Source organism: Myxocyprinus asiaticus, chromosome 28 (genome assembly GCF_019703515.2).
Source record: "Myxocyprinus asiaticus isolate MX2 ecotype Aquarium Trade chromosome 28, UBuf_Myxa_2, whole genome shotgun sequence".
Lineage (NCBI taxonomy): Eukaryota > Metazoa > Chordata > Actinopteri > Cypriniformes > Catostomidae > Myxocyprinus > Myxocyprinus asiaticus.
Genome location: NC_059371.1, coordinates 18937717 through 18964695, shown reverse-complemented (window position 1 = coordinate 18964695; position 26979 = coordinate 18937717). Strand labels below are relative to the sequence as shown.

Below are 26979 nucleotides of genomic sequence, written 5' to 3'. Positions count from 1 at the left end.
TTTAGTTAAATGCGCTTCTATCGTACATTATGCGCAGGTCTTCTTACTGATAAAAATGATCCACCTCAAGTGTGCAAAAGTTTTTGTGCATTTTGAAAATGTTATATGCATCTTTGCATTTGCATTGTTGTTATGTAATATCACAAAATGTGAATAAAAATACAGTTGTGCTCAAAAGTTTGCATACCCTTGGAGAATTGGTAATATATGTACCATTTTTAAAGAAAACATGAGTGAGCAGGCAAAACACATTTCTTTTAATTCTTATGGGATTCATATTCAACTGTAGATTATAACAGAATGGCATAATCATAAAACAAAAGATGGCAACAAAGAAAAAAACGAAATGACCCCTGTTCAAAAGTCTGCATACCCTTAGTTCTTAATACTGTGTATTGCCCCCTTTAGCATCAATTACAGTGTGCAGTCTTTTGTAATAGTTGTCTATGAGGCCCCAAATTCCTGCAGGTGGTATAGCTGCCCATTCATCTTGGCAAAATGCCTCCAGGTCATGCAAAGTCTTTGGTCATCTTGCATGAACCGCACGTTTGAGATCTCCCCAGAGTGGCTCGATGATATTAAGGTCAGGAGAGTGTGATGGCCACTCCAGAACCTTTACCTTTTTCTGCTGTAACCACTGGAGGGTCAACTTGGCCTTGTGCTTAGGGTCATTGTCATGCTGGAAAGTCCAAGAGCATCCCATGTGCGGCTTTCATGCAGAAGAATGCAAATTGTCTGGCAGTATTTTCTGATAACATGCTGCATTCATCTTGCCATCAATTTTCAAAAGATTCCCCGTGCCTTTAGAGCTCACACACCCTCAAAACATCAGTGAGCCACCACCATGCTTCACAGTGGGGATGGTATTCTTTTCACTTTAGGCCTTGTTGACCCCTCTCCAAACATAGCGCTTATGGTTGTGACCATAAAGCTCTATTTTGGTCTCGTCACTCCAAATTACAGTGTGCCAGAAGCTGTGAGGCGTGTCGAGGTGTTGTCAGGCATATTGTAACCGGGCTTTTTGGCATTGGCGCAGTAAAGGCTTCTTCCTGGCAACTTGACCATACAGCTCATTTTTGTTCAAGTATCATCCTATTGTGCTCCTTGAAACAACCACACCGTCTTTTTCCAGAGCAGCCTGTATTTCTCCTGAGGTTACCTGTGGGTTTTTCTTTGTATGCCGAACAATTCTTCTGGCAGTTGTGGCTGAAATCTTTCTTGGTCTACCTGACCTTGGCTTGGTATCAAGAGATCCCCACATTTTCCACTTCTTAAGTGATTGAACAGTACTGACTGGCATTTTCAAGGATTTGGATATCTTTTAATATCCTTTTCCATCTTTATAATGTTCCATTACCTTGTTATGCAAGTCTTTTGACAGTTCTTTTCTGCTCCCCATGGCTCAGTATCTAGCCTGCTCAGTGCATCCACGTGAGAACTAACAAACTCATTGACTATTTATACAGACACTAATTGCAATTTAAAAAGCCACAGGTGTGGGAAATTAAGCTTTAATTGCCATTTAAACTTGTGTGTGTCACCTTGTGTGTCTGTAACAAGGCCAAACATTCAAGTGTATGTTAACTTTTCATCAGGGCCATTTGGGTGATTTCTGTTATCATTATGATTTAAAAAGGAGCCAAACAACTATGTGATAATAAATGGCTTCATATGATCATTATCCTTAAATAAAAGACAGTTGTTTTTTTTGCATGAAATTTCACAATTTCTGCCAGGGTATGCAAACTTTTGAGCACAACTGTATGTGGATGGAAACCAAGTTATTGACTGATGTGTGTGGATTATTTTAAGAAACCACAGAACATGATGATCAACACAGCATGATGAACACTATGCTGAGTGCTGAATCTACCCACCGTGTCTCCACTGTAAACTTGTTGGGTTTGTTGGTGATGCCAGAATGAAGTCCTGGACCATGCACACGCACACGTGCTGGGTCACAACCCTCAGTCACTGCAACACGGAATGGGCTCTTGGGAACTGGGCTGTCATCGTAGGCAACCTCAACACTGTGCATGCCTGTCAATACAAGTCAAAAGAAGATTAGTAAAAAACAATTATAATTATTCCACATTAATAGTGAATGTACTCTGGTGGGACAGCACTACATTCAATTTGGGATTTGTTACAATACTGTAACTCACCCTCCTCATAAGGAGTGTACTCCACTTGGTAGGTGCCATCTCCCAGGTCTCTGATGAGAGCTTCAGTGCGATTGCCAGATGGGTTGTTGATGCAGGTCTTGATGTGATTGCCCCCCGTTTTGGTGAGAGCGCGTGCATCCACAGTGAAATCTGTTGTGGCCTCCCGGAAAACTCCTAAAGTTGAAGAACACTAAAATTGAACAAAAAGACAAAGATACAAAGGACTCTTCCTCAAAATCGAGGAGGATTCCACGCTACCTTTGCCCTCCACTCCAGGTCCAAACACTTTCACACCACTGGTTTCTACAGCTGGTTCCACACTGAGCCTGGCTGGGAAGTTTGGCACATCCTGATCACCATAGCGGATGGTCAGAGTATAGGCTCCAGGGTACAGAGGGATATAAGTGATTGTGTAGGTTCCATCCCCATTGTCTTGAATATGAACTTCAGCCTCCGTTCCATTGTCTGAGATTATCTCAATAGTAAGTTCTGCAGGACCAGCATTCGTGCAATCGACCACAAACTGTCCAGTCTCGCCAACCTTAGCTCGCTCCAGACCTGGCCCGGAACAGCGCACCTACTCATGAGAAAAGACATTAGGAGATGAATAAAAATTTATTTTTTCTGCTGCTAAAGCCAGTCTGGGAAGCCAAAAACACTCAATGAGAAATTGTGCAACATTAACCAAATTACAGTTTATAGAACAAGAATACAATGCCCGAGTTTTTCCGGATGCCTTTTTGTCGCCTTGTTAAACCGGCAATAATATTTGATTCCTAGGTTGAGTGAAGTATCCAAACCTTACCTTAGATGGGTCAGTGGGTGCAACTGCTTTCACAGGGAATGGACTGCCAGGGATGGGGGCTCCATCATAGGTCAGTTCTACCTCATAGGGTCCCTTATCTCTGGGGATGAAACGAACCTGGCTGGTTTCTGGGCTCAGGCCTGGTTCAACTTTACAAGGTACCGATTTACCAGCTGGACCAGTGACCTTTGCGCCAACCTTGCCCTGACCACCCGCTCCTTTGGACTTGACAGTGATTTCCTGATCCTTGCCAACTGTCATCGCTGGAGAAGAAAGAGCAGAGAGTTGGACAATCTGAGGGTTATGACCAATGAAATAGGAGAAGGTACAAAGATAACTCAATAACTCAAGTAAATTGATAACAAAACAGAAAACAAAGTGATAACTTACTGTCTCCAAGTCCGGCCAATTTAACTTTACTCAGATCCAGGGAGGGAGCAACAGACACAGCAAATGGGCTCTTGGGAATGGGATCACCACCATAGGTGACACTGACACCCATATTGCCCTGCAGAAGAAATAGGAATTGAGATTCCACTAGTACTCAACAATTGCCAATCTGGTAAATTCACATTTGATAATATTCTGCTCTAAGTTCAAGATCTCAAACAGCCAAGGCAAGTCAAGAAGAGTTGAAATATCACATGTGAACTCACCTGTTGGACAGGTGTGTATTTCACAGTGTGGGTGCCATCATGATTGTTGATGATGCCAAAGTCACGAACCACCTCTGCCTTGTTGGGTCCAGTGAACTGAGCGTCGAGCTTAGCTTTTCCTGCTGCTTTTGTGTTCACAGTGAAGTGAGTGGGTTTGTTCAGCTCAACACCTTCAAGGAAAATAAAGGTAGGATTAACTTCTGTATTTGGAGGAAAGCACATCCTCGGAACATTGGTGCATTTCAGAAAATTATCAGAAACAATTTTCTCAAAATGATCTTTCTGTACTCATTTGTTACAGTAAAAACATTACTGCCAGAGATGCCCATGTTGGTTCCCTTCTTCATCTCACCAGTGCGACTGAGTCCAGGCCCCTCTGCTTTAACCTTGCTGGCGTCATGAGAGGGATCAACCTTGATTCTGATGGGTGTCATGGGAATAGCCTAGAAGACAAAACAGTTTGAATAATGGAAACACTCTTAAACAACATGCATATAAATAGACACACATCTGGACTCATATTACCTGATCAGCAAACAGCACCATGATTGTGTAGCTGCCTGCTCCAGGGGGAGTGTATTTAACAGTGAAAGTGTCATTGTCATTTCTAATGATGTCAAAATCGATGTCAGCTTCAGCAGGGCCCACAACACCTGGTGCACACTTGATCCCTATGCTGATGTCTCCTAGGAAAAAAAAAAAAAAAAAAGACTAAGTTTTCCCTAATTACATGAGAGTCAGGGAGTTTTACGATTTTAGAATTCAAGTTTTTACCCTGTCCAGCCTCGGCACAGTCCACAGTAAAGTATGTTGGCTCAAATGCCTTCAGGCCTGTCTTGGCCACCCCAGGTCCTGATACCTTCACCTTGTTAGGATGGCATCCTGCACCAATGTTCATCTACAAACAGAGGCAACACACATTGCCTCCCATCAAAAACAGATCTAAAATCTACTAAGGATTTTCAAGATTAAAAGTAAACCCTTTCTGACCCTGAATGGACTCTCTGGGATGTTGACTCCACCCCAGGACACCATGACAGTGTGTTTGACAGGTTTGCGAGGGGTGTAGCTGCAGCTGTATGATCCATTACCATTATCCTTCACCTGCACGTCCACTGGGTTCCCATCACGGTCCTGAGAGGGAATGAGGGAGAAATATTTAGTGCCCCAAATATGGTTGGTCAGGAGCTTCAGCGAGAAGATACACACCTGAGCCTGGATCTTTAGAGGTGCTTTACCACCCAGTTTGGCATCCACAGTGAACTCAGCAGGTTTACCGACTGAAAGGCCATTGCTCTGCAGACCTTGACCATAAGCCTTCACCTGAATTCCAGAGAACACAATAGTCACAAAACAATAACACTGGTGTAAATCATCATCAACGATAACCAGCTAAATTAGATCTACATAATATGGAGAAACAATGGCATGTGAGTTACTGCATGCTGACACATTTTGAGGAACAATTTCTTTTCATATCACTTCATGCTAAAAGTAGAGGCAGGCTCAGCACCTTGTCAGGGTAGAAGTCTTTTCCTGGAGCTGGCATGATCTCAGCCATGAACGGGCTGAGGTGGATGTCCTCATTCCTACAGAGCACATGAACTGCATATTCACCCGGTTCTGTGGGCCAGTAATGCACGTCACAGGAACCATCTCCCTTATCATCACATTCGATTTTAGCTGGAGACGGACCCTCTACTGAGAAACCTGAATGAATTGAATTGGGATTGTAGCTTTGGATGGAAATGCTCAATTAATTCAAAGTAACGTAATTAACATATGCTTTTCAAATGGACAGCCAAAATTGGAGGAACTTACCCAAAGTCCCCACGTCATCCCCAACAGCCTCCACAACAAAGTCAGCAGACTTGCCCACAACGCCACTCTCTAGTCCTGGACCCCATGCCCTCACCTGCTGTGGTCCTGCTTCAGTACCAATCTTCACCTCAAATGGACTAAAAGTGGAAAAAGTGAGAGAGAAATTGACATTTAAACATTTTAAGCACTCCTCTCCATTTAAAAAACAAATCGGTTATTAACTGTGATCTTACCTGCGTGGGATGTGCTGTCCACCCCATGTGATTGTGATGATGTAATTCCCAGGTGTGGTGGGGTAATACTCAAAGCTGTACACGCCATCTCCCAGGTCCTTCTTCTTACAGGGCTCCTCAAGACCCTCTGTGTAACAAACCCAATACTTGAGTTGCTTGTTCATTAAACAACTAGACATTAGCATATTAAATTAACATGGGTGGTATATGGCACTGTGAATGTGTTTACAAGACTATTTGGTGTCCACTCACTGGGCCCTTTGATGGTGACCTTCAGGTCTCCAGTGCCAGCTCCTTTGGTGTAAACTTTAAAATCTGCGGTCTCCTTGATCCTCAAACCTTTAGGCTGTAGACCACGGCCCTTGGCTTTACACAGGCTTGGATTGCAGGCTGGTGATACAGAAGTTTGAACATTTACATTTATTTACTTGGCAGAGGCTTTAATCCAAAGTGCATTCAAGGTATACATTTGATCAGTTTGTGGGTTCCCTTGGGAATCAAATCATGACATTAGCATTGCTAGCACCATGTTCTACCAGTTTTTAAATAAAAAAAAAATGTAAAAAAATTTTTTTTTTTTTTATTTAACCCTCTCCATGACTAACTCAGCTCTTTAAATGACAGGCAGGAAAACACAGAGCATCTTGGGGTAGTGATACTAGGCACTGTTCCTGGCAGAAGTTCTTATCTATCTCTGTCTTAACCCAAATTCTTGTAAAGCCTTACAAGAGGAAGTGTATGTGGTAAGAATGACTGTATTGGTAGAAAAAGAGTCTTGATATTAAAATGCTATATTTAAATATTCCATTACATTAATGCCTCACGCATCAAGTCACAGGAATTTTGTTTGGCTTTTAATGCCATGGATAACATTCTTTTCACACAGTCTCTTCAGAAACGAAAACATCTATTAACACTTATATGGGCAGTTAAGCATTTCTCAGGACAATATAATCAATAGAAAAGAAAATTGAATCTAATTAGATTCAAACAAGGTAATATAAAAGTCTGAAGCAACTGAATGTGAGAAAAAGGACATTGACAATACAACAGCAGGTCAAGTACCCAACACAATTCCAAGGAAACAGGAAAGACATCGAAAGCCAAAACGAGGCAGTTCCAAAGAGAGAAGAGATACCAGTTGATGCAGACGACAGCCGTCCTTCAAAAGGAGAGACAATTGCCAGTGAAGAAAAACAGTTGAGGAAAAATAGAGAAGTTTTGCAGAGAAAAAACAACATACAGCAAGGACAGATAAAAGAAACCAAAACTTTCAGCCCAAGGCCATAAACATATTTTACACAACTACAGGAATGCAGACCCAAGTGCTTGGCCAAAGCATTGCCGACACACTGTCCGGGTGAACATACTTAACATGTGTTTTTGCGTTATTCTGGTGGTAACAAACCTTTGTACTCAAGGGGGTGATAAAGTTACCTTAAAATGTTTGTACAAAAAAAAACAAAAAAAAACATGCGTTTTCAAGATATATTATTCAGCTATAAATAAATGTATTGACTACCTTACTTATTTAGCAATATTCTCTTCAAACTGTTGCTCCGCAATCACCGTAGAAGCAGACAGTTCACACTAATGTCTGCTATATCGCCCATTGAGGCAACATAATGAGAATACAACTCATACTTGCGTTGCGTTATAAATTGGATTCTGACATTTCAGAACACAACGACATACAAAATCGAGCTTGTGTAGCTAGCAGCGTCTGCGTTCACATACTTGCATAGAGTATGTTTTGGCTTAAGTTTTACAAAGTCTGTTTATGGCAAGACTGCAGTATTAGTCTTTCCATGCCTCAAACTGAATCCTTTGTGTATATCCTCCTCACCTACTTCCTTTTCCTGTCTTTCACACTTAATACACTCATGCTTAGCTCTTCCGTTGTCCTCTTACCCTCTCCCACATGGACTGTGTAAGGGCTCTTGGAGATCTGTCCCCCAGCAAAGGTGATATAGATGGTATGTTGGCCCTCATGGGTGGGTTTGTAAGTGCATCGGAAGCTGCTGTTACCCTTATCTTCAACCTGGCATTCGACAGTATCTTTTTTTCCATTAGGGTCCACAATGACCACCTCAACCTCTCCTACTCCTGCACCTGAGAAAGAGAGCGTTAAAGGATTTTAGTCTAATGTCTAACAGGTTATGTTTAAAGTGATAATTCAAAGTTTGGGGTAAACTTTCTCATCATTTACTCACCCTCATGCCATCCTAGATGTGACTTTCTTCTGCAGAACACAAAGAATTTTTGAAGAATGTCTCTGCTCTGTAGGTCCATACAATGCAAGTGAATGGTGGCCAGAACTCTGAAGGTCCAAATATCACATAGGTATCATAAAATTAATCCATACGACTCCAGTGGTTTAATCCATGTCCTCTGAAGCGATCTAATTGGTTTTGGGTGAGAACAGATCAAAATGTAACTCCTTTTTCACTTACATCTTGACAGCAGTCTCCTTGGCAATCATGATTTCAAGCTTGATTACTATTCCTATAGTGCCATCTAGTGCTCTGTGCATGCATCAAGCAATAGGAAGTGTAAATGAGCTTGAAATCATGATGGTGCCAAGAGACTGCAATGGCAAAATGTACAGTGAAATAGGAGTTATATTTTGGTCAGTTCTCACCCAAAACAGATTGGATCGCTTCAGAAGACATGGATAAAACCATTAGAGTCGTATGGATTAATTTTATGATACCTATGTGATACTTGGACCTTCAGAGTTCTGGCCACCATTCACTTGCATTGTGAGGACCAACAGAGCTGAAATATTCTTCTACAAATTTGTGTTCTGCAGAAGAATGTTACACCGATCAGCCACAACATTAAAACCACCTGCCTAATATTGTGTAGCTCTTCCTCGTGCCGCCAAAACAGCGCCATTCTGAGATGATATTATTCTCACCACATTTGTACAGAGTGCTTATCAGAGTTACCGTAGACCAGTCTGGTCATTCTCTGTTGTCCTCTCTCATCAACAATGCATTTCTGTCCACAGAATTGCCGCTCAGTGGATGTTTTTTGTTTTTGGCACCATTCGGAATAAATTCTAGAGACAGTTGTGCGTCCCCAGGAGATCAGCAGTTCCAGAAATACTCAAACCGGCCCATCTGGCTCCAACAATCATCCATGGGATTATCTAATCAGCCAATCGTGTGGCAGCAGCGCAATGTATAAAATCATGCAGATACGGGTCAGGAGCTTCAGTTAATGTTCACATCAATCATCAGAATGGGGAAAATGTGATTTCAGTGATTTGGACCGTGGCATGATTGTTGGTGCCAGATGGGCTGGTTTGAGTATTTCTGTAACTGCTGATCTTCTGGGATTTTCACGCACAACAGGCTCTAGAATTTAATCAGAATGGTGCCAAAAACAAAAAACATCCACTGAGCGGCAGTTCTGTGGACAGAAACACCTTGTTGATGAGAGAGGTCAACAGAGATTGGCCAGACTGGTTAGAACTGACAAAGTCTACGGTAACTCAGATAACTGCTCTGCACAATTGTGGGGAGAAGAATAGGTGGTTTTAATGTTAGGGCAGATCGGTGTATACACATCTGGGATGGCCTGAGGGTTAGTAAATAAGAATTTTCATTTTGGGTGAACTATACATTTAAAGCCATTTTAAAGCAAATACATATGAAGAGAGATATATAGAATACAAGTAAATAGACTAAAACATATTGGGATATAATTTTAGCAATAATGCTTTCATATGTTTTAAAGTTTAAGATTAAAGATGCCTTCATCCTGATGCTGGTTTCTGCACACCACGGTGACATAGCATTTTAATTTTCTTCTAGACTGTCATACTTCTATATATTGTATATTGAGGGCAAGCACCAGCTGTGTAGACATCAAAGTATGTGGTCTTGTTGGCAATGTTGCCTGCTGGCTCAAGTCCTGGGCCCTGGGCAGTGACCTTGCTGGAGTCTCCCTGAGCCATTCCTACATCCACCTCAAATGGGCTCTTTGATATGTGTTGCCCTGCAAACAGCACTGTCACCTACGAGACCAAACACAGGTAAGATGATATTCAATTTAGAAGCCAATATAGATTAGAAGCAAGGCAAGAAATTAGCACCACAACAATCTAAACTATATTGCTGTTTATTTAACATTGTTTCTTTTCAAATTCTATGACAACTATTTGTAGCTTCTGAAAACTTGGGTACCTTGTGTTGTCCAGTGACTTTTGGTACATAGAATACAGAGTAGGTGCGGTTCTTGTCATTGTTGGGCGTGACTTTCGCCTCCTCACGGTGGCCGGCTGGATCTTCCACGTAAACTAGTACCTCACCCTGTCCAGCGCTGATGGTCTCAACAGTGAACACAGCCTTCTTCATCACAACATTACCTGTGGGCTCAATTCCTGCATGGCAGGGAACAATAAATTTACTTTCCAATAATTTATTTTACACTAAATGATAAATACACAGTATGATCACTCCATTAGCAAGTTACAAACCATGGATTAGTTTGTTACTATGCTTTAAGCGGCCATTTACCTGGTCCATAGGCACGGGCCTTTTTGGGGTTGAGTTTGGGGCGCAGTGGGGCACCAGGCTTGAGTTTGGCTTTGGGGAATTGGGACAGGTAAGTCATAACAGAGTGCTCGTCCACATTGGGATCAACAATTTCTTCTGGAGTGATCACCTGATGAAACAAAGCATGCAATTTAACCCAAGCTAACCCAAACATGTGCAATTGATGAGAATTTTGAAAAACTTTTTTTTATTGGGTTAAATGCAGAATTTATACACCACGGAACTCCACCTGGCAATGGGAGGTTAATGTTGAGTGGCATAAAACAAAAGTGATCTGTATCACAGTAATGGAAAAACACAGCAAACCACATGTAACTGATAGCACGCAACATGGTAGGCTTGCCACACCAGCAGCATGCATCGCGACAAAGAAACCTCACTGGGTAGTTTCAGTACATCAGTGGTGTAATGGCAAAGTGATCTGACTCCCAGTTCCTTATCTGTCTTGTCTTACAAAAAAAAAAGCTAAATAGCTAAATATTCATGCATTTTCAATAAAATCGGACAAGAGCTACTTTAATAGTACTTTACTGTACCAACTATGGCCAAGATGAAAACTGAGCAGACTGCTTTTTTTTTTTTTTTTCACTCAAATCACTTAAAGTTTCATAGATCATCTATTCCTGTAGTGTGTTGTGTTGGTTTGCTCTCCAATTCAGGTCATGATGAAACCACACACACACACACACACACACACACAAAAAAAAAAAAAAAAAAAAATAAAGTCGTTGCACTGAATTTGAAACATGCATAAACCAGGTAGGGACTCTGGAACATTTTGATCCGTGATGATGCATTTAGTGGATAGCAACTCATAGCTGTAATTCATAACAGACTGCCATCAGAAATAAAGGTAAAGATAAAGATTAGTGACCTGAGGAACACCAAGCCAGTCATCAGCCTGCTGCATTGCTTCTCTGGCATTGTCCACAGGCTTGGTCTGGTCCCAGGAATCCCAGTCCGGACACAGACCTGAAAAAGCAAGGAAAACACTTTAAAATTGGGCATTTACCAGACACTTAATTTCTTCACCTTGTCTGACATTTAAAAAATCCTCCATTTGCCAAAAGATCTTTTTAGATACTAGATTGAGAGCTGAAACCCTGAGACCCCTCAATCCCCCAAACTCCACCACTCCACATCGCTCTCACCTGGAGCACAACTGTCCACCAGTGCGCCAAGGGCTTTCCCTGACTGCCAGTCGCGGCTGAAGTTCGTGATGGGCAGCTCGGGTAGCTTGTTCTGGATCCATCCGAGCAGCCTCTGCTTGGGCGTCTTCTGCTTGCTTTCTTCCGTCTCCTCCTCCTCATCCCACATGGGCATGGAGATGGAATAATGCAGGATAAGAGTCCATATCAGACCCAGGATCAACTTCAGGTTCCCATCCACTATGGCCTTACTGTCTGTTGCACAGAAATGAGAGAACAGGGCAGAGTTAACGCCAAGGTATACTTCAGGTGTTCGCATTGAGGATCGCTTCACGCACAGTATGTATGATGCAAATTGCGTCATCAGCACAGCCGCATGGTGGCTTTTATTTTCTTGAACCATGCATGCGGTCCTCAGCTGTGCATGTCATTGATGTATGCGCCTGCTATTGACTGTACTAAAAGAGTATCACAAATAAGTTGTAACGCGCATCCGTCAAACGCATTCATATCCGCTTGCAGTCAGAGGAGTATACTCAAAGGCAACACGGTCGACCAGACACAAGCCGTTCTGGAACACGTAAAAAAATAAGTATACTTGGCCCTTTACATAGAGAATGCCAAAAGACATTCTAAAGAACAGTTCACAGTAGACTGTATCTGAATGCACTAACAGAATATTAATTTATACCTACATGTTAAAACACAAGTAAATGTGTGATGCGAGACATGAGAAACGTCAAATCATCGAAGAAAGGCACATTCTTTTTAACAAACAAATGCACGCGTGTGCCGCTGTCATGGAAATGAATGAGGATTACTGAGCTGATTAGTGCAGAATTACTCTAATTTACAAAAATGGCAAGAGCGAGCATCACCAGTATTTATACAAAAGAATAGCAGGAAAAGAATGTATATGTCTTGGTTTATTGGACATATGCTGATTAGCTATGGAGCATAGAATGAAGGCTTAACCAGAATATGGACCTTAATCAGAAAATTATGCACCATGTAAAAAATAAATAAACATTTTGCATTATTGTTCGATAAGTTGCTTACCATTCACACTACTGGAAATAGGCATCAAACAATGGAAAGCCTGTCCCTGCTTAAAAGACCAGCATTGCTTGTCACCAGTTTAGGATTATACATCATGATGGCGCTGCGGATGGCCGCCTCGGTGTGGAGCGCTCCTATTATTTTGATGTTTTTGTTTGTTTGTTTGTCCTGTGTTTAGTAATCTTTTTCTAGTCAGTTTTACCAGAGACGAACTGCTGAACATTTGACAGCTTATGCCAGACAGTCTTTTCCTGGTTTTTGAATATTCAGACGTTTTGCTAGACATTTTAGTTGGAGGCACGGCTTTGTTGTTCAGGAGATGCAGGCGAGGAAAATGAGCCGGTGCACTGGTCAAACTCCGTCGTCTCCATGTGAAGTCCCATGCAATGCGTGTTTGAATGCGGCGCTGCAACAGCTGGCTGATAAAAATCACAGACACGGAACAAAAATATCCGGACTCAGTTATTATTATTCTTGGGGATTTTAACAAAGCAAATCTCACACGTGAACTGCCCAAATACAAACAGCACATTACATGCCCCACCAGAGACAGGAACATACTGGATCATTGCTACACAACAATAAAGGATGCATATCGCTCTGTCCCTAGAGCAGCTTTGGGACTCTCTGATCACTGTCTGGTTCATCTTCTTCCAACCTACAGGCAGAAATTAAAATCAACCAAGCCAGTAGTAAGGACTGTAAAGAGATGGAGCAATGAAGCAGAGCGGGAACTACAAGCCTGCTTTGATTGCACGGATTGGAGTGTTTTTGAGGCTGTAGCCACAGACCTGGATGAGCTCACAGATACTGTTACATCATATATCAGTTCCTGTGAGCATATGTGCATTCCTACTAGGACTTATTTAAAGTTCAACAATGACAAACCGTGGTTTACAGCAGAGCTCAGGCAGCATCGTCAGGCCAAAGAGGATGCTTACAGGGGTGGGGATAAAGTCTTATACAATCAGGGTACAATCAGGCAAGAAACAACTGGCTCACGACCTGAATGTGTTCTACTGCAGATTTGAAAGGCCCAATCTCACATCCCACACCCACTCTGACCTTCACTTCACACAAACACCTCCTGCAACCCCCCTCCTGCTACTCAACCTGCACTTAAGATCTGTGAAGATGATGTGAGCCGCGTCTTTCGGAAACAAAAGACAAGGAAAGCTTCAGGCCCAGATGGCGTCTCAACAGCATGTCTTCGATCCTGTGCTAACCAGCTGGCCCCCATCTTCACACAGATCTTCAATAGATCGCTGGAGCAGTGTGAAGTCCCATGCTGCTTTAAAACACTCAATCATTATTCCTGTCCCAAAGAAACCAAAAATTACAGGACATAATGACTACAGACCTGTCGCCCTGACGTCTGTGGTCATGAAATAATTTGAGACTGGTGTTGGTCCACCTGAAGAACATCACTTGACTCTTTCTAGATCCCCTTCAATTTGCTTATTGAGCAAACAGGTCTGTGGATTGATGCAGTCAACATGGGATTGCATCATATCATGCAATATCTGGACAGACTAGGGACATATGCAAGGATCCTTTTTGTGGACTTCAGTTCGGCTTTCAACACCATCATCCCAGCTATACTCCAGAATAAATTACACCAACTCTCTGTTCCCATGTCTATCTGTCAGTGGATAACCAGCTTTCCGACGGACAGGCAGCAGCTTGTGAGACAAGGGAAACTCACTTCCAGCACCTGTACAATCAGCACTGGTGCCCCCCCCAGGGATGTGTGCTCTCCCCACTACTCTTCTCCCTCTACACCAATGACTGCATCACCAAGGACCCCTCTGTCAAGCTCCTGAAGTTTGCAGACGACACCACTGTCATCGGCCTCATCCGAGATGAAGATGAGTCTGCATACAGAAGGGAGGTTGAACAGCTGGCTGTCTGGTGCAGTCAAAACAACCTTGAGCTGAACACGCTCAAAATGGTGGCGATGATTGTGGACTTTGGTGAGGGGGGTCAGTGTTCGGGTGTTCCTCCTATTCTAAACAGCACTGTGGCAGCAGTGGAGTCATTCAGGTTCCTTGGCACTACCATCTCACAGGACCTGAAGTGGGAGACACATATCGACTCCACTGTGAAAAAGGCCCAGCAGAGGTTGTATTTCCTTTGCTAGCTGAGGAAGTTCAACCTGCCACAGGCGCTGCTGATACAGTTCTACTCAGCAGTCATTGTGTCTGTCCTCTGCACTTCAATAACTGTCTGGTTTGGTTCAGCTACGAAATCAGAAGACTACAAAAGGTCAGTTCGGACTGCTGAGAGGATTATTGGTTGCCCCCAGCCCCCCCTTCAAGAACTATACACTTCCAGAGTGAGGAAAAAGGCTGTAAAAATCACTCTGGACCCCACTCACCCTGCCCATTTCCTTTTTGAACTGTTGCCTTCTGGCCGAAGCTTCAGAGCTCTGAGCACCAGAACCGACAGGCACAGGAGCAGTTTTTTTCCCCTCAGGCTATTCATCTCATGAACAGTTAAATTGCCCCATTGAGCAATAACTATGTGCAATACACAGTTTAGTCTTTTTATATTTATCCAACACATCCAACCTCTTCTGCCATTTCATTCCTCTGAGAGAAAGAAAAAACAAACAAAAACATTTGCACTGTACATAACAGATTTGTATTTGCCCTGTACAATTGTATGTGTATGTGTGTATGTATGTATGCGTGTGTGTACGTACGTGTATAAGTATTTTTTTTCTTTTTTTATTATTATCTATGTCTTGCTGCAGTTATTGTATTGTTTTTTTATTGTTGTACACTGGAAGCTCCTGTCGCCAAGACAAATTCCTTGTATGTGTAAGCACTAAATAAAGCTGATTCTGATGTTGTGTTTTAGGATGCTGGTGACTCTACCAGACTTTTAATCTAGTTTAACCAGCTTCATAAAGACCATGCTGATCAACTAGCTTCACCAACCAGGTTTTACTGGTGAAAAGCATGGCCATGCAGGTATCTTCTATAGATTTAAAAGCTGGCAACATTTCAGATTCTGAATTTAGATGTTTATCAGAGGAGATATCTGTAGATTAAATGGTCTAGTTTTTTGGCAAGGTCCCATATGAGGATCATTCAGGACAAAACTCCTTTTTTATCAGGGACTCAGCTGAAGTCTGTATGCAGAGCAAATAGAAGACTTTCAAAGCCATCTCCCCCTTAAGCTACCCCACCCGGTGTCGACATCAACATCTACGCCTAAATACAACACTTTCACACTTCTTCTTTCCATCGCCATATCTCATTCTGAAAAAAAGCACACGCCCTTCCAGCGTGTGGTTAGATGTTTGCACATGATGTGCCTGGAGTCACTAAAGACAGATGAAACAATTCATTCAAAAGCGCAGAAAGTCGGTACCCAGGCAGACTTGCAATAAGTCAGTTTCACCACACTCTTTAGTCTGTGATGGTGAGGCCTATCCCAGGCTGGAATCCTGAAAGAATCCAGAGACGTTTGAAGATAATGTGGATAGTTGTTCATTGATTGAGCATTCATGCCCTTGAGGTGGGGCAGGGCAGTGCAGCACAACTTCCTGTTTTAACTAAAATATGCTCCACTGACGATTGATTTAACGTCGCAGGGGAAACACAATGGGAGGAAACCATTTGGGAATGATTTGTATGTGCTCCTGGGAGTGGACAAAAGCCACAAGGAGGTACCAAGGCAAGTCATTCATACATCATGGGATTGAAATGGAGAAGTGTAAGGGGTCATTCACACCGAACACATCCTTGCTTTAAAAAAAAACAGCGCAACGATTGAACAGAATAGGTGTATCTCGAAAAACTTTTTAAAAGTTGAAGTTCTTTTTTTTCCTGAAAAATGGCCATTTAAAAAAAAAAAAAAAGAAAAAAAAAAAGCAGATGGATGCAAAATCACATTCAGTGTGAATGGCCCCCAAGTGTAACTCTTGGGTGTTGAATAAACCATAGGTAGGTTGTTTGAGTATGCCTTTTTCAAATTTACACCAAGACTTCAGTTTAGCTGGTTGAGCGTAACATCTCACCTAAGAGAGGAAAGGGAACACACCAAGTCTGAAATAGACTAAAAATGAATGCACTGTATATTATGAGATCTCACATAACATTTTATTCACTCCTGACCCATTCCAGCTATCCAACAGTACTTGTTTTGCCATGAAAAATAATATATGCATTTTTCTGTAGTTCTGTTTTCCCAGTGTGGTTTACAAACCTCAGACCCCCAGAGTCTGATGGAATTCAGCTTGGCTTCTGGTGAAGGTGCCATTGAACATTCTCTGATCCTTTAATCACAGACCAAAGATACTGGACATGTTCTGGGGCAACAGGGCAATTATATGGAAATGTATTAGACCAATAAAGAAAATCCTGTTGCGGGGGGTCAGGAAAAAGTGAGAAGGGGAAGTTTCATTGTACATACTCTACACAGCTATTTGCTTTGAGGACGCAGGCTTTCTTGGCCTTTAGGGTCCTAGATTGTATCTACTTTTAACATAGTAAGGTCCAAAAGTCAAAAGGCCTCTAGTGTAAATGCTTCAATTTAAAAAATGTCTAATATAGTAACAATTCTCCTTACAAATTATATTATCAGCATATCAATGCAAGTGAAAAAAGTAAACTGAAAATTTTACATGAATTACAGAATTTTTGTATTTGGCATGTCCCTACTTTGCTTTTATGACAGTATGCACTTGAGCTGGCATGGACTACACAACATATTGTGTACTTCAGTGGAAGCAAGAAAACTGGACACTGCACAAAGGAGTTAACATGGTCGGTCACAAATTTGGTTAGTTACATTTCATTTGTGACCTAGAAAGCAGTTGTAAATATTTCATTTCATTAATTTTCTTTGTTTTACATTTTTCAAAATCCTAAACCTGGTCAACCAGTGGCCACTTAAAGTGAGCTTCAGCAGGGGTGAACATAAAACTCATGCCACCTTATCACCCCACCCCCACAGACAAAACATCACTACTGTGGATTGTGATCCTGAAGAATCTGTTGAATAAGTAAGGTGTATGAATAGGTTTCAAGATAAGTCATGTTTAGGGGGTGTAGTTGAAAAAAAAAGGGGGGGGGGGGTTGCAGACTGTGGTGACGCACTTCACACAATGGCAAACATATGAAACATGACAGGAATCCGTGTTACAGCAGCATTCCCACAACAAACTGCAGGTGACATACACACAGCACACTCATTCCTTTTAAGGATATTTAAGCTCAGAGCTTCTCCATAAAATTCCCAAAACATGAATCTCACGTCTGAAAGAGAAAGTTGACAGTGAAGGAAGATAAATAAAATGAGAAAGGGGCAAAAATACCAATTATGATCACACCGAACATGTTTTCACATCCATCTGCGCTGTTTTTCTATGTAAACATGTGCTACATGGACGTCTTTGACCGTGGCGCTTTATCCCACTTTTTTTTCAATGTCTCGCACAGGAGCGCCTCGTCCTATTAAACACCATGTCAAGCTAAAAGAACGACCACTTTTAAAAATGCGTTTTGAGACACCTGCATTCTGCTCACTTGCTTGCACTGCTTCTAGCTTTTGTAGATTCAGGTAAGCGCTCGGTGTGAATTACCCTTTAAGGCCAAGTATACTTCAGTTTTCCGCATGCCAGTGCATCAGCACAGTATGCGCAGACTGTCCAGGCTGTTCCAAGCGGCACAAAAGCAGTGGTAGTGTGAATGCGAACACATCCATTTGGGCTTACAGTTAAAAGATTATACTTTAAAAGGTTGAGCACTCAACCATGAGCACTTAGAAAAACAAAGTATACCCTAGTCTTTAAGCTGTTTGAAAGCTGCACAATGCTGCCTTTGAAGACAGTATACAGAGGTAGCAAGGCATGTCTGAATCCAATGGAAGCACAACCAATCTATTAAGATAACCTCATCTGTTTTGTTTTTTTTTGTACTTTTTTACTTTTGCTGCCCATTATATCCAACTATTCTGTGCGTGCAGCTCAACGGTTGGCTGAAACAATAAAAAACATCTGATTGAGACGTTGATCGAGTTTATCGATTTATAAATAGGACCATTTTTATTTTCAACTTATGACTTCATTTCGACAAAGAAATAGCCATTGTGGTCATTAAATATTTGCTTGGTTATCTCTCAAGTTCACTTTAATTTGTTCCAATTCATTGTGTGGCATATAGGTGCCTTCTGAAATGGAAGCTGTTCTGAAACAACCTTCTTTAGAATTTACCTTCAAACAAAAACATGGTCCATTTAGTCATTGACTGACTGGACAACAAGGTGGCAGCTTTCGCACACAGCCTTGGACAGGGAGGGACTGAGACAGGGCTAGTGAGTTGTGGCCTTCTTGTTGGGAGTGCAGAGTCATCAGCAGTGGATCCGAGCAGTGATATCCCCCAGACACAGTCTCATGACTCACCCTGTCTGGACCTGCCAAATATCCTCGGCCACTCTGACATCAGCCCTCACCCTCGACCCCACACCCCAACCTATGACGCCGAACAACATAACAGACTGCAGGTGTTTTAGGCACACCAATTACGAAGGAGTGTTCATATTTAAAAGGGATTTCATAGACATGACAAATTTGCAGTTTGATATCAGCCTAATAACTTTTCATTCACACAATTGAGGCCGTCAGCCTGCAATGGGTTTCATGTTAGCTGCATAGCCATAGAAGGATGATTTTGAGGAAATTGCACACATTCCAAAAAGGTCTTATCATCGCCCTGTGGTCGAAATGTCTATACACAAACACAATCAGAGACACTGAAAACTCCACATGACTGATGTCCCCCTTGCTTCCTCTCCATAGTCCAAGTAAGGCAACTCTGAATCATGTGGAATGTTATATTTCCTTTTAACCCCATGATAAACATTCGCTGTATGGGTTGCCCACAATGACACCAGCGTTTCAGTCAGCATGTTTTTTTAACTACAACAGCTGTGGTTTGAAAAACCTACAAAAGCATGAAACAACTGTTGCGCTACAGGGCTTAATGAGAACCGTGTGTCACAGTAATGCAGAATTCTGCAGAAAAGAACCATTCTGCCTTTGATTTATTAAAAAAAAAAAAAAAAACACATCCAATACACGGTTTTAGGAGCATGAACTCTGCCAGCAGACTTCCTCTTTTTTACTTTCTATGACTTCCAAATGGCCCTTCCTTATTTTCTCCCTGCGTCCCTCCTCCTTACTCGCTCTCACTCCTTGTTCTCTCTTTCTGGAAATGTTCCCCTTGGTTTTTTTAACCTTAAAAGGGCAGAAGCAAACTTGATCCTGGCAGGCCACCCATTCCCCTGCACTGGGGTTTCTGATTACAGATGAGAGAGGGAGGGAATAGAGGGAGGCAGGGAGGGAAGGAGAGAAAGAAAGAGAGAGAGAGGGTAAAAATATCTAGAACAGTGAAAACTGCTGTGGTAGTACTTTTGTAAAACCCCATATTGACTGGGCTGGATTGTCATTTGGCTTGGTTGTTCAGTGGCTGGATGGAACCCAGTTCCATCAGCTTCACCTCAAACAAGAGAACACACACACATACACACACATACACACACATACACACACGATTTACATTCGAGCCAAATGAGAATGGACTTGAACGTGCTTGAGTGTTCAGGCCTACAATTTGAGATGAAAATTCTTCTAATCCATATTTAAATCACACAGGCATACAGTATTGCATTTCTCTGAAGACAAAGCCAGTCCACATTTTAATTAGACTGCAAACGACCTGGCCATGTTCAGTGATTTCCATTCATCAGCATTTCTGCCAGTGTGACTGTGCACATAAATCTTCACGCTCAAAGTGCACAGATAAACAGCTTTCTACAATCTGATAAGTGCCGCTTTTGCAGGATTCGTTCTGTAAACTAACCACAGCTTAATCACCCCTACCATCTCCATTATACATACAAAGTACAAGGAGTCAGCCTTACATCAGAATGCAAAAAAAATTCAAGCCATCATTTTTGGTGATGCATTCTTCAATGGCTAGCCGGGTCAAGGAAGTGCCATGCAATTATGTCCATTAGGAAACATCCACCACCCCCACTCTTCCTTGAGCCAACTTGCACTTCTTTCCATTGCTGTCCATCCCCCTTTGACTAATCCCCTCTTTACCAAACTCTCAAAAGTGAATAAGCTGGGAGGGCCTGGGTAGCTCAGCAAGTAATGACGCTGACTACCACCCCTGGAGTCGCGAGTTCGAATCCAAGGTGTGCTGAGTGACTCCAGCCAGGTCTCCTAAACAACCAAATTGGCCCGGTTGCAAGGGAGGGTAGAGTCAAATGGGGTAACCTCCTCGTGGTCACGATTAGTGGTTCTCGCTCTCAATGGGGCGCACGGTAAGTTGTGCGTGGATCGCAGAGAGTAGCATGAGCCTCCACATACGGAGTCTCCATGGTGTCATGCACTACGAGCCACGTGATAAGATGCGCAGATTGACGGTCTCAGAAGCAGAGGCAATGGAGACTTGTCCTCCACCACCCGGATTGAGGAGAGTAACTGTGCCACTACGAGGACCTACTAAGTAGTGGGAATTGGGCATTCCAAATTGGGAGAAAAAACAGTGAAGTTGCATCATTTTTTTTTAATATAGCAAATATAATATAGCTCTAGCTAAAATAAATTATCTTCTCAAAAGCAAGGTCTTTGCTGGAAAAATGAATTACAGCAAAAGCAGCCAGGAATGTAACCAAATCTCCAAGAATCAGGCGTACCAATTACAAAAGTTTGAGAACTTGTCATTGAAAAACCTATGTTGATCAATCACCATTATGAATACTGGGGCATTATTATGCAGCTAGACCAGCACCAAACCGGCACAAACCAGCCTCGACATTCATTGGTTGTTTAAAGCTGGTAGTTTAGGCCCTGATCTTAGCTTAGCCAAGTCAGTTTCATAGCCACCTTGTCTATTCAGCTCATCCTGATTTACAGATGTTGTCTCACAAAGCAGGATCATAATGACTTTAAAAACCTTTTAAAAAATCTGAGTCACAGGGTCATCCATTTGCAAAAATTACCCAATTCTTTTGTTCATGCATAAATTTGGAGATTCAAGTATGACCAATTAAAAGGACACCGAGGATAAAAACAAGAGGGTAAAACCACCCTGAGGTTGGGTTGCGAGGCTTGCCACAGGGTGCTTTCCAATGTAGGGCAGGGTGTGAATGTACAAAAGCATGCATACATGCCTCCAAATGCATGCACTTACAGACATTGAGCTTGCCCAACAGCTTCTCAAGTCTGCCACTATGTGTGTAATCATTGTAAGAAGTGCTCTGGGGATATTTACTATCAGCCACGCACCACTGCTGAAGAATAACATGCATCTTGTAATACTATAAAGATTTTACAATACATTCAGATTTTTAAGTTTAAAAAGATTCAGATAAAGAAAAAATCATTTCACTCACCCTTGTGTTGTTTTAAACTCATATGTCTCTTAAATGGAACACAAAAAGGGAAAAGGTGGCAGAATGTTAACCCCAGTCACCAATCACTTTCATAGCATATTTTTCTTTTCATACAATGAAAATGAATGGTGACTGAGACTAACATTCTGCTTCTTTTCTCCTTTAGTGTTCCATGGAAGAAAGTCTCACTTGTTTGGAACATCACTAGGTGGAGCAAATCATAACAGAACTTTCATTTTTGGGTGAACAATCCCTTTAACATGCAAATGTGGCCTGGCAACAAACCAGTGGCATAAATTCAGCAAGACTCCACTACTTAATTTCAATTTGAAATTCAAATGGGCAGAAAAAACCGATATAAACCTGAATCTTGCAAACCATCTGCATTTGAGCCCACTGTGTTCAGGGAGTCAACGTTGTTACACAACAGACCACAAAACAAATGTATCCTATCCTGTACCAATAGTCATTCACCTCACTGTGACAAGCTTAAACAATTATCCTGACCAAATTAATCATTCTGACTGAATTCTAGTATATAAAAGCGCCTCTCAATGTGGGAAGGCGTTGTGCAATTTATCTGCAACTTATGTTACCAAACAGCATCAAACATTCTTTAGTGACCTAGAGGACTGTGCAAAGGTTTTAGGCAGTTGTTAAGAATATACTGTATAGTGAGGATGTGTATAAAAAAAAAAAAAAAAAAAAAAAATGTATGCTCTCATTTATCAGTTATCTTCATCCAAAGTGCAGTAAACATAAAATCTAAATCAATATTTGGTGTGACCACCGTTTGCATTTAAAACAGCACCAATTCTCCTAGGTACACTTGCGCACAGTGTTTCAAGGTTGTTCAGCATCTTGGAGAACTTCCCACAGTTCTTCCATCTATTTAGGCTGTCTCAGTTGCTTCTGTCTCTTCATGTAATCCCAGACTGACTCAATGATGTTGAGATCTGGGCTCTGGGGGGCCATGCCTTCTGTTCTAGGGCTCCTTGTTCTTCTATTCAATTCAATTTGCAAAAGGAATGTTGAAATCTCAAATCAGGTATAGCGCACAAATTTAATCATTTCCGCAAGTTCCACGTTCATAGCACAGGAAATTTCCACACACTTTTCACTTTACAGTGCAACTGCAAATTATTAAACCAATAGATGAACAAATCAAAGTTGTTTTTGTATCAAGCTGTAATTCCAGAAGATGCACGAGTACATCTCTCCCTCTTTCTCACATGCAGCTGTCAAGCAGTGCATTGAGCACTTAAGTTAAATGGGAGCGTGCGCAGTGAGGGAACACTGTCGCATAGTTACTGAACTCAAGATGTTACAGATATATAAATATTTCTAAACATCTTAATTCGACATCCAAATGGCATTATACTGCATAAAGCAAGTGGCACGATAAAACTATTGCTCCCGTTTATAATTGACAAAGCTGTTAACATTGCAAGCACATGGGGGCCTGGGTTGCTCAGTGAGCATTGACGGCGACAACCACACCTGGAGTCGCGAGTTCGAAGCCAGGGCGTGCTAAGTGACTCCAGCCAGGTCTCTTAAGCAACCAAATTGGCCCGGTTGCTAGGGAGGGTAGTCACATGGGGCAACCTCCTCGTGGTCGCTATGTGGTTCTCGCTCTCGGTGGGGCGCGTAGTGAGTTGTGCGTGGGTGCCGCGGAGAATAGCGTGGGGCTCCACACGTGGTACATCTCCGCGGTAACGCGCTCAACAAGCCACGTGATAAGATGCGCGGACTGACGGTCTCAGATGCGGAGGCAACTGAGATTCGTCCACCGCCACCCGGCTTGAGGCGAGTCACTATGCCACCATGAGGACTTAGAGCGCATTGGGAATTGGGCATTACAAATTGGGGAGAAAAAAAGAAAAAAGAAAAAAAAAAAACAACATTGCAAGCGCATGTTGGAGCGATCTAGGCTAGTTGATGCTTTTCATATCGTGGCACTCCATCATTAGTCATAACACAGCACATTTGACAAGGCAGAAACAGCAAAAATGCTTTGTGTACCAGCTGCATGGTGAAAAGAGCCACTTAAACACCTGTTACATCTCCATCTCTCTGTCTAGAGTTCCATCCAGGGTCAAAAATTAACAGGGGCTCTGTGCAAAAAAAGAATCCCCTGCAATTTGATACAGATCCAAATACAACACAATTTCCGCTGAACATTATTTCTTTCGTGCCGTCCGTTGTGCAGATGTTGCAGAGTCGGTGCGGATGCTCGCACCATAAACATGCACAAACGGGCACTCTGCTTCTCATGCTCCGCATCAGTTCGGTGTCCTGCTCACGTGTTAATTACGTGACCGTTCTGACCATTTATTCAAAATATACTATCCTAGTGAGTAACACTGTCGCTCCCTGTTATAGCCTACTTCCTGCACATTGGCTCATCTCACTTATGCATCTGTCTGTCTGAAAAGCCTCCTCACCAGCAAGAAGCCAAAAATGGATGTTATATTAAGTTAATCAGGTCTGAGAGAACACAAAATATGATGTAACCAAATGCTACAATATATTTTATAATATTATAATAAATACCCTTATGTTAAATAAAATGTTATTAATGATACAATAATAATTTAACATTAACCACTTTGTGTATGAATCATTGTTAAATGTTTATTTTTACATAGTTTTATTCAATTGGCATGGAGTAACTACGTTTTTGTTTTTAAGCTCCTCATTCCAAATCTGAAGAAATGCTGTCATGTTCTCCTTGGAGTCGGTGGATTAGTTTTTTTAGGCCACGTTGTTTTAATAGATAAAATATTTGAAAATATGTGAATGGGGAAAAAAGGTTTGTTTCAGTAACAATGCATATATGCAAATGTACAGATCATGAAATTTTTTTTTTTTTCTCATTAAAACATTTTTCAAACTGAATTAATTTTTTTAATTATAACATAGGATGACAGGGTCATTTTATAAGGTTAGAATAGAAACAAATGCCCTTGTAAAGGTAAAATAAAAATAAAGAGTCCATGAAAATCTAACATTGCCCCTTAATGGAAAAGTTGATTTCTGACCCCAGTTCCATCTGACCTATACAGGAATTGAGAAAAGTAGCCCCCTATGAGATGTAGGCGAGTTTGTTGTAAAATTTCTGATGTTTTAGTGTTACAAGTTTTATCCCCCCCCCCCCCCCCCATATGAGCCGTGTCAGGGGGGAATTCACCCCCCACCACCAATTTTCAGAAATGAATTTCAGACACTGTAAAATTGATATTTCCCTATTGACCTATAGACATAAAATAATCGTCTTAAGACAAATGTTTTTGTGAAACATCTATGGGCCTAAGAATTTTGCATAGCACCGTAAATATGATTAAATTGGCTGCCTTGATGAAGTTCAGATTCTGTTCTGGCCTCTCAGGTAGTAACACGCCAAATGAAAAGTCTGATTAGAGTCTCTGGTGTCTCCACAACTGAAGGTGCTAATTTGAGTCCCACCCAGAAAGAGGAACAGATAAGAGGCTGTCAAATCTTCCTTCCCTTAGACGGCATCAAGCAGCACTATAGCCTTATAGACAAGTAAAATATGGGGCCTGTCATGACAGGACAGGGAATACACATACCTCCTCTTTACACTTTTTGTATAGGTACATATTTGAGTACTTCTCTTTATGTTCATACATGTTTTAATGTTCTTATTTAAAAGCAAAAACACTGACATGGATACTAACTGTTCCAGTCACTAAACACTTTCAGCAAGGACTAAACAGCAGCACAGGTTTTCCCACCAATCCATACATTACCACAAATAAAACCTTATTGTTTGTTGTGAGATGCCATCAAACAAATTCAGACAATCCAGAAAATCATCTGTTTGAGAGTAATCCAAATTGAATCTAGCACAACTTGTTCATCTCTGCTTGCTTGTATCAACAGTAAGGGATGAAAGCATTTCTATATACAATGAGTGTTAAGCAACTGCTGATTAATGGCTTGCAACATATTTGAAAGAATGTTTATTCACACCCTCTGGGCTCTGTTGGGAAACTCTCCCCTAAAAAGCCAAACCATACACTCATTGCTGTGGCATACCTTATAAAAGCAAGAGCTTTATTAAAATAATGTTTTTTTTTTAAATATTCCCAAAAGTATAACCATCTGAACTTTATAGTGAGGTAAACAGGGATTTAACACAAAGATGGCAAGAATTTGGTGTAGCCCTACTCTGATACAAGTGATATAAAAATGAAAATATTAAATAAATGCATTTATTCACGGGTCAAAGTATATGCTAAGTTATGGTATATTAGAAAATATCTCATCTTGTTACCTACTCCAGCTAACTGAGATTTATTCCAAAAAAAAAATATAATAATATTTTATTTATTTATATATATATATATATATATATATATATATATATATATATATATATATATATATATATATATATATATATAAAAATGAAGAATTTGGAATAGTCCAGGTTCAATACAATTTAAAGGGGTCAAGACATGAGGAATTACATTTCCATTGATCTTTTGAAGTCACAGTATAAAAACATACTGGACGTTTCAGAATGCAAAACTTCCTCCTAACTGCAAAAAGAGCATTTGTTGAAACCAAGCTGCCAAAATGGTTCGTTCTCTACTACCACCTAACGATCTGATCCAATTCCGGGAGTCACGATCCGATTCCAAAGCAATTCCTGATACATTTAAATTTTTTCTAATTGATTATTCACCTGTGCAAAGGCAAAACACAGTAACTTCACATTTTGACCAAAATTTGAGTTCTTATGGCACTTTTCCACTGCACATTACGGTTCGACTCGACTCTGCTCGCTTTACTTTTCTGAGCTTGCTTTTCCACTGCAGTTTAGTGCATCCTCAACGTGAGTGGGATTATAGGATGATCATCATAGATGTGCCGCCTCTACTGTCGTGACATCTTAAACGCAACACAAACACACAAAGGAGCAATGGAGGATATCATAGGAATGGTGTTCTTTATTCTCGGCATGTGGCTGTTTTTCACAGCAAGATGACAAACTTTGTTTCAAAAGAGGCTGACGGCAGCAAGACAAAATACAGCTAAAAAAACAGGAGAGTTTGGGAAATCGTACACCAAAGCGCAGACGAGGACA

General features: G+C 41.4%; 1 protein-coding gene across 1 annotated transcript in view; it reads right to left on the bottom strand.

Annotated features, from left to right (window-relative positions):
• LOC127419050 (filamin-A-like) overlaps positions 1–26979 on the bottom strand; it is a 55991-nt gene that overhangs the window by 17308 nt on the left and 11704 nt on the right. The window contains exons 3-23 of the mRNA XM_051660100.1: positions 11397–11648; positions 11120–11217; positions 10207–10354; positions 9874–10070; positions 9542–9704; positions 7592–7792; positions 5933–6070; positions 5681–5807; positions 5448–5584; positions 5140–5336; positions 4836–4949; positions 4617–4760; positions 4401–4524; positions 4152–4312; positions 3979–4069; positions 3627–3796; positions 3361–3478; positions 2971–3233; positions 2424–2742; positions 2166–2339; positions 1878–2040 (exon numbers count right to left, since the gene is read on the bottom strand). Coding sequence (XP_051516060.1) covers positions 1878–2040; positions 2166–2339; positions 2424–2742; positions 2971–3233; positions 3361–3478; positions 3627–3796; positions 3979–4069; positions 4152–4312; positions 4401–4524; positions 4617–4760; positions 4836–4949; positions 5140–5336; positions 5448–5584; positions 5681–5807; positions 5933–6070; positions 7592–7792; positions 9542–9704; positions 9874–10070; positions 10207–10354; positions 11120–11217; positions 11397–11648 — 3499 coding nt within the window. The remainder of the gene's footprint in view (positions 1–1877; positions 2041–2165; positions 2340–2423; positions 2743–2970; positions 3234–3360; positions 3479–3626; positions 3797–3978; positions 4070–4151; positions 4313–4400; positions 4525–4616; positions 4761–4835; positions 4950–5139; positions 5337–5447; positions 5585–5680; positions 5808–5932; positions 6071–7591; positions 7793–9541; positions 9705–9873; positions 10071–10206; positions 10355–11119; positions 11218–11396; positions 11649–26979) is intronic.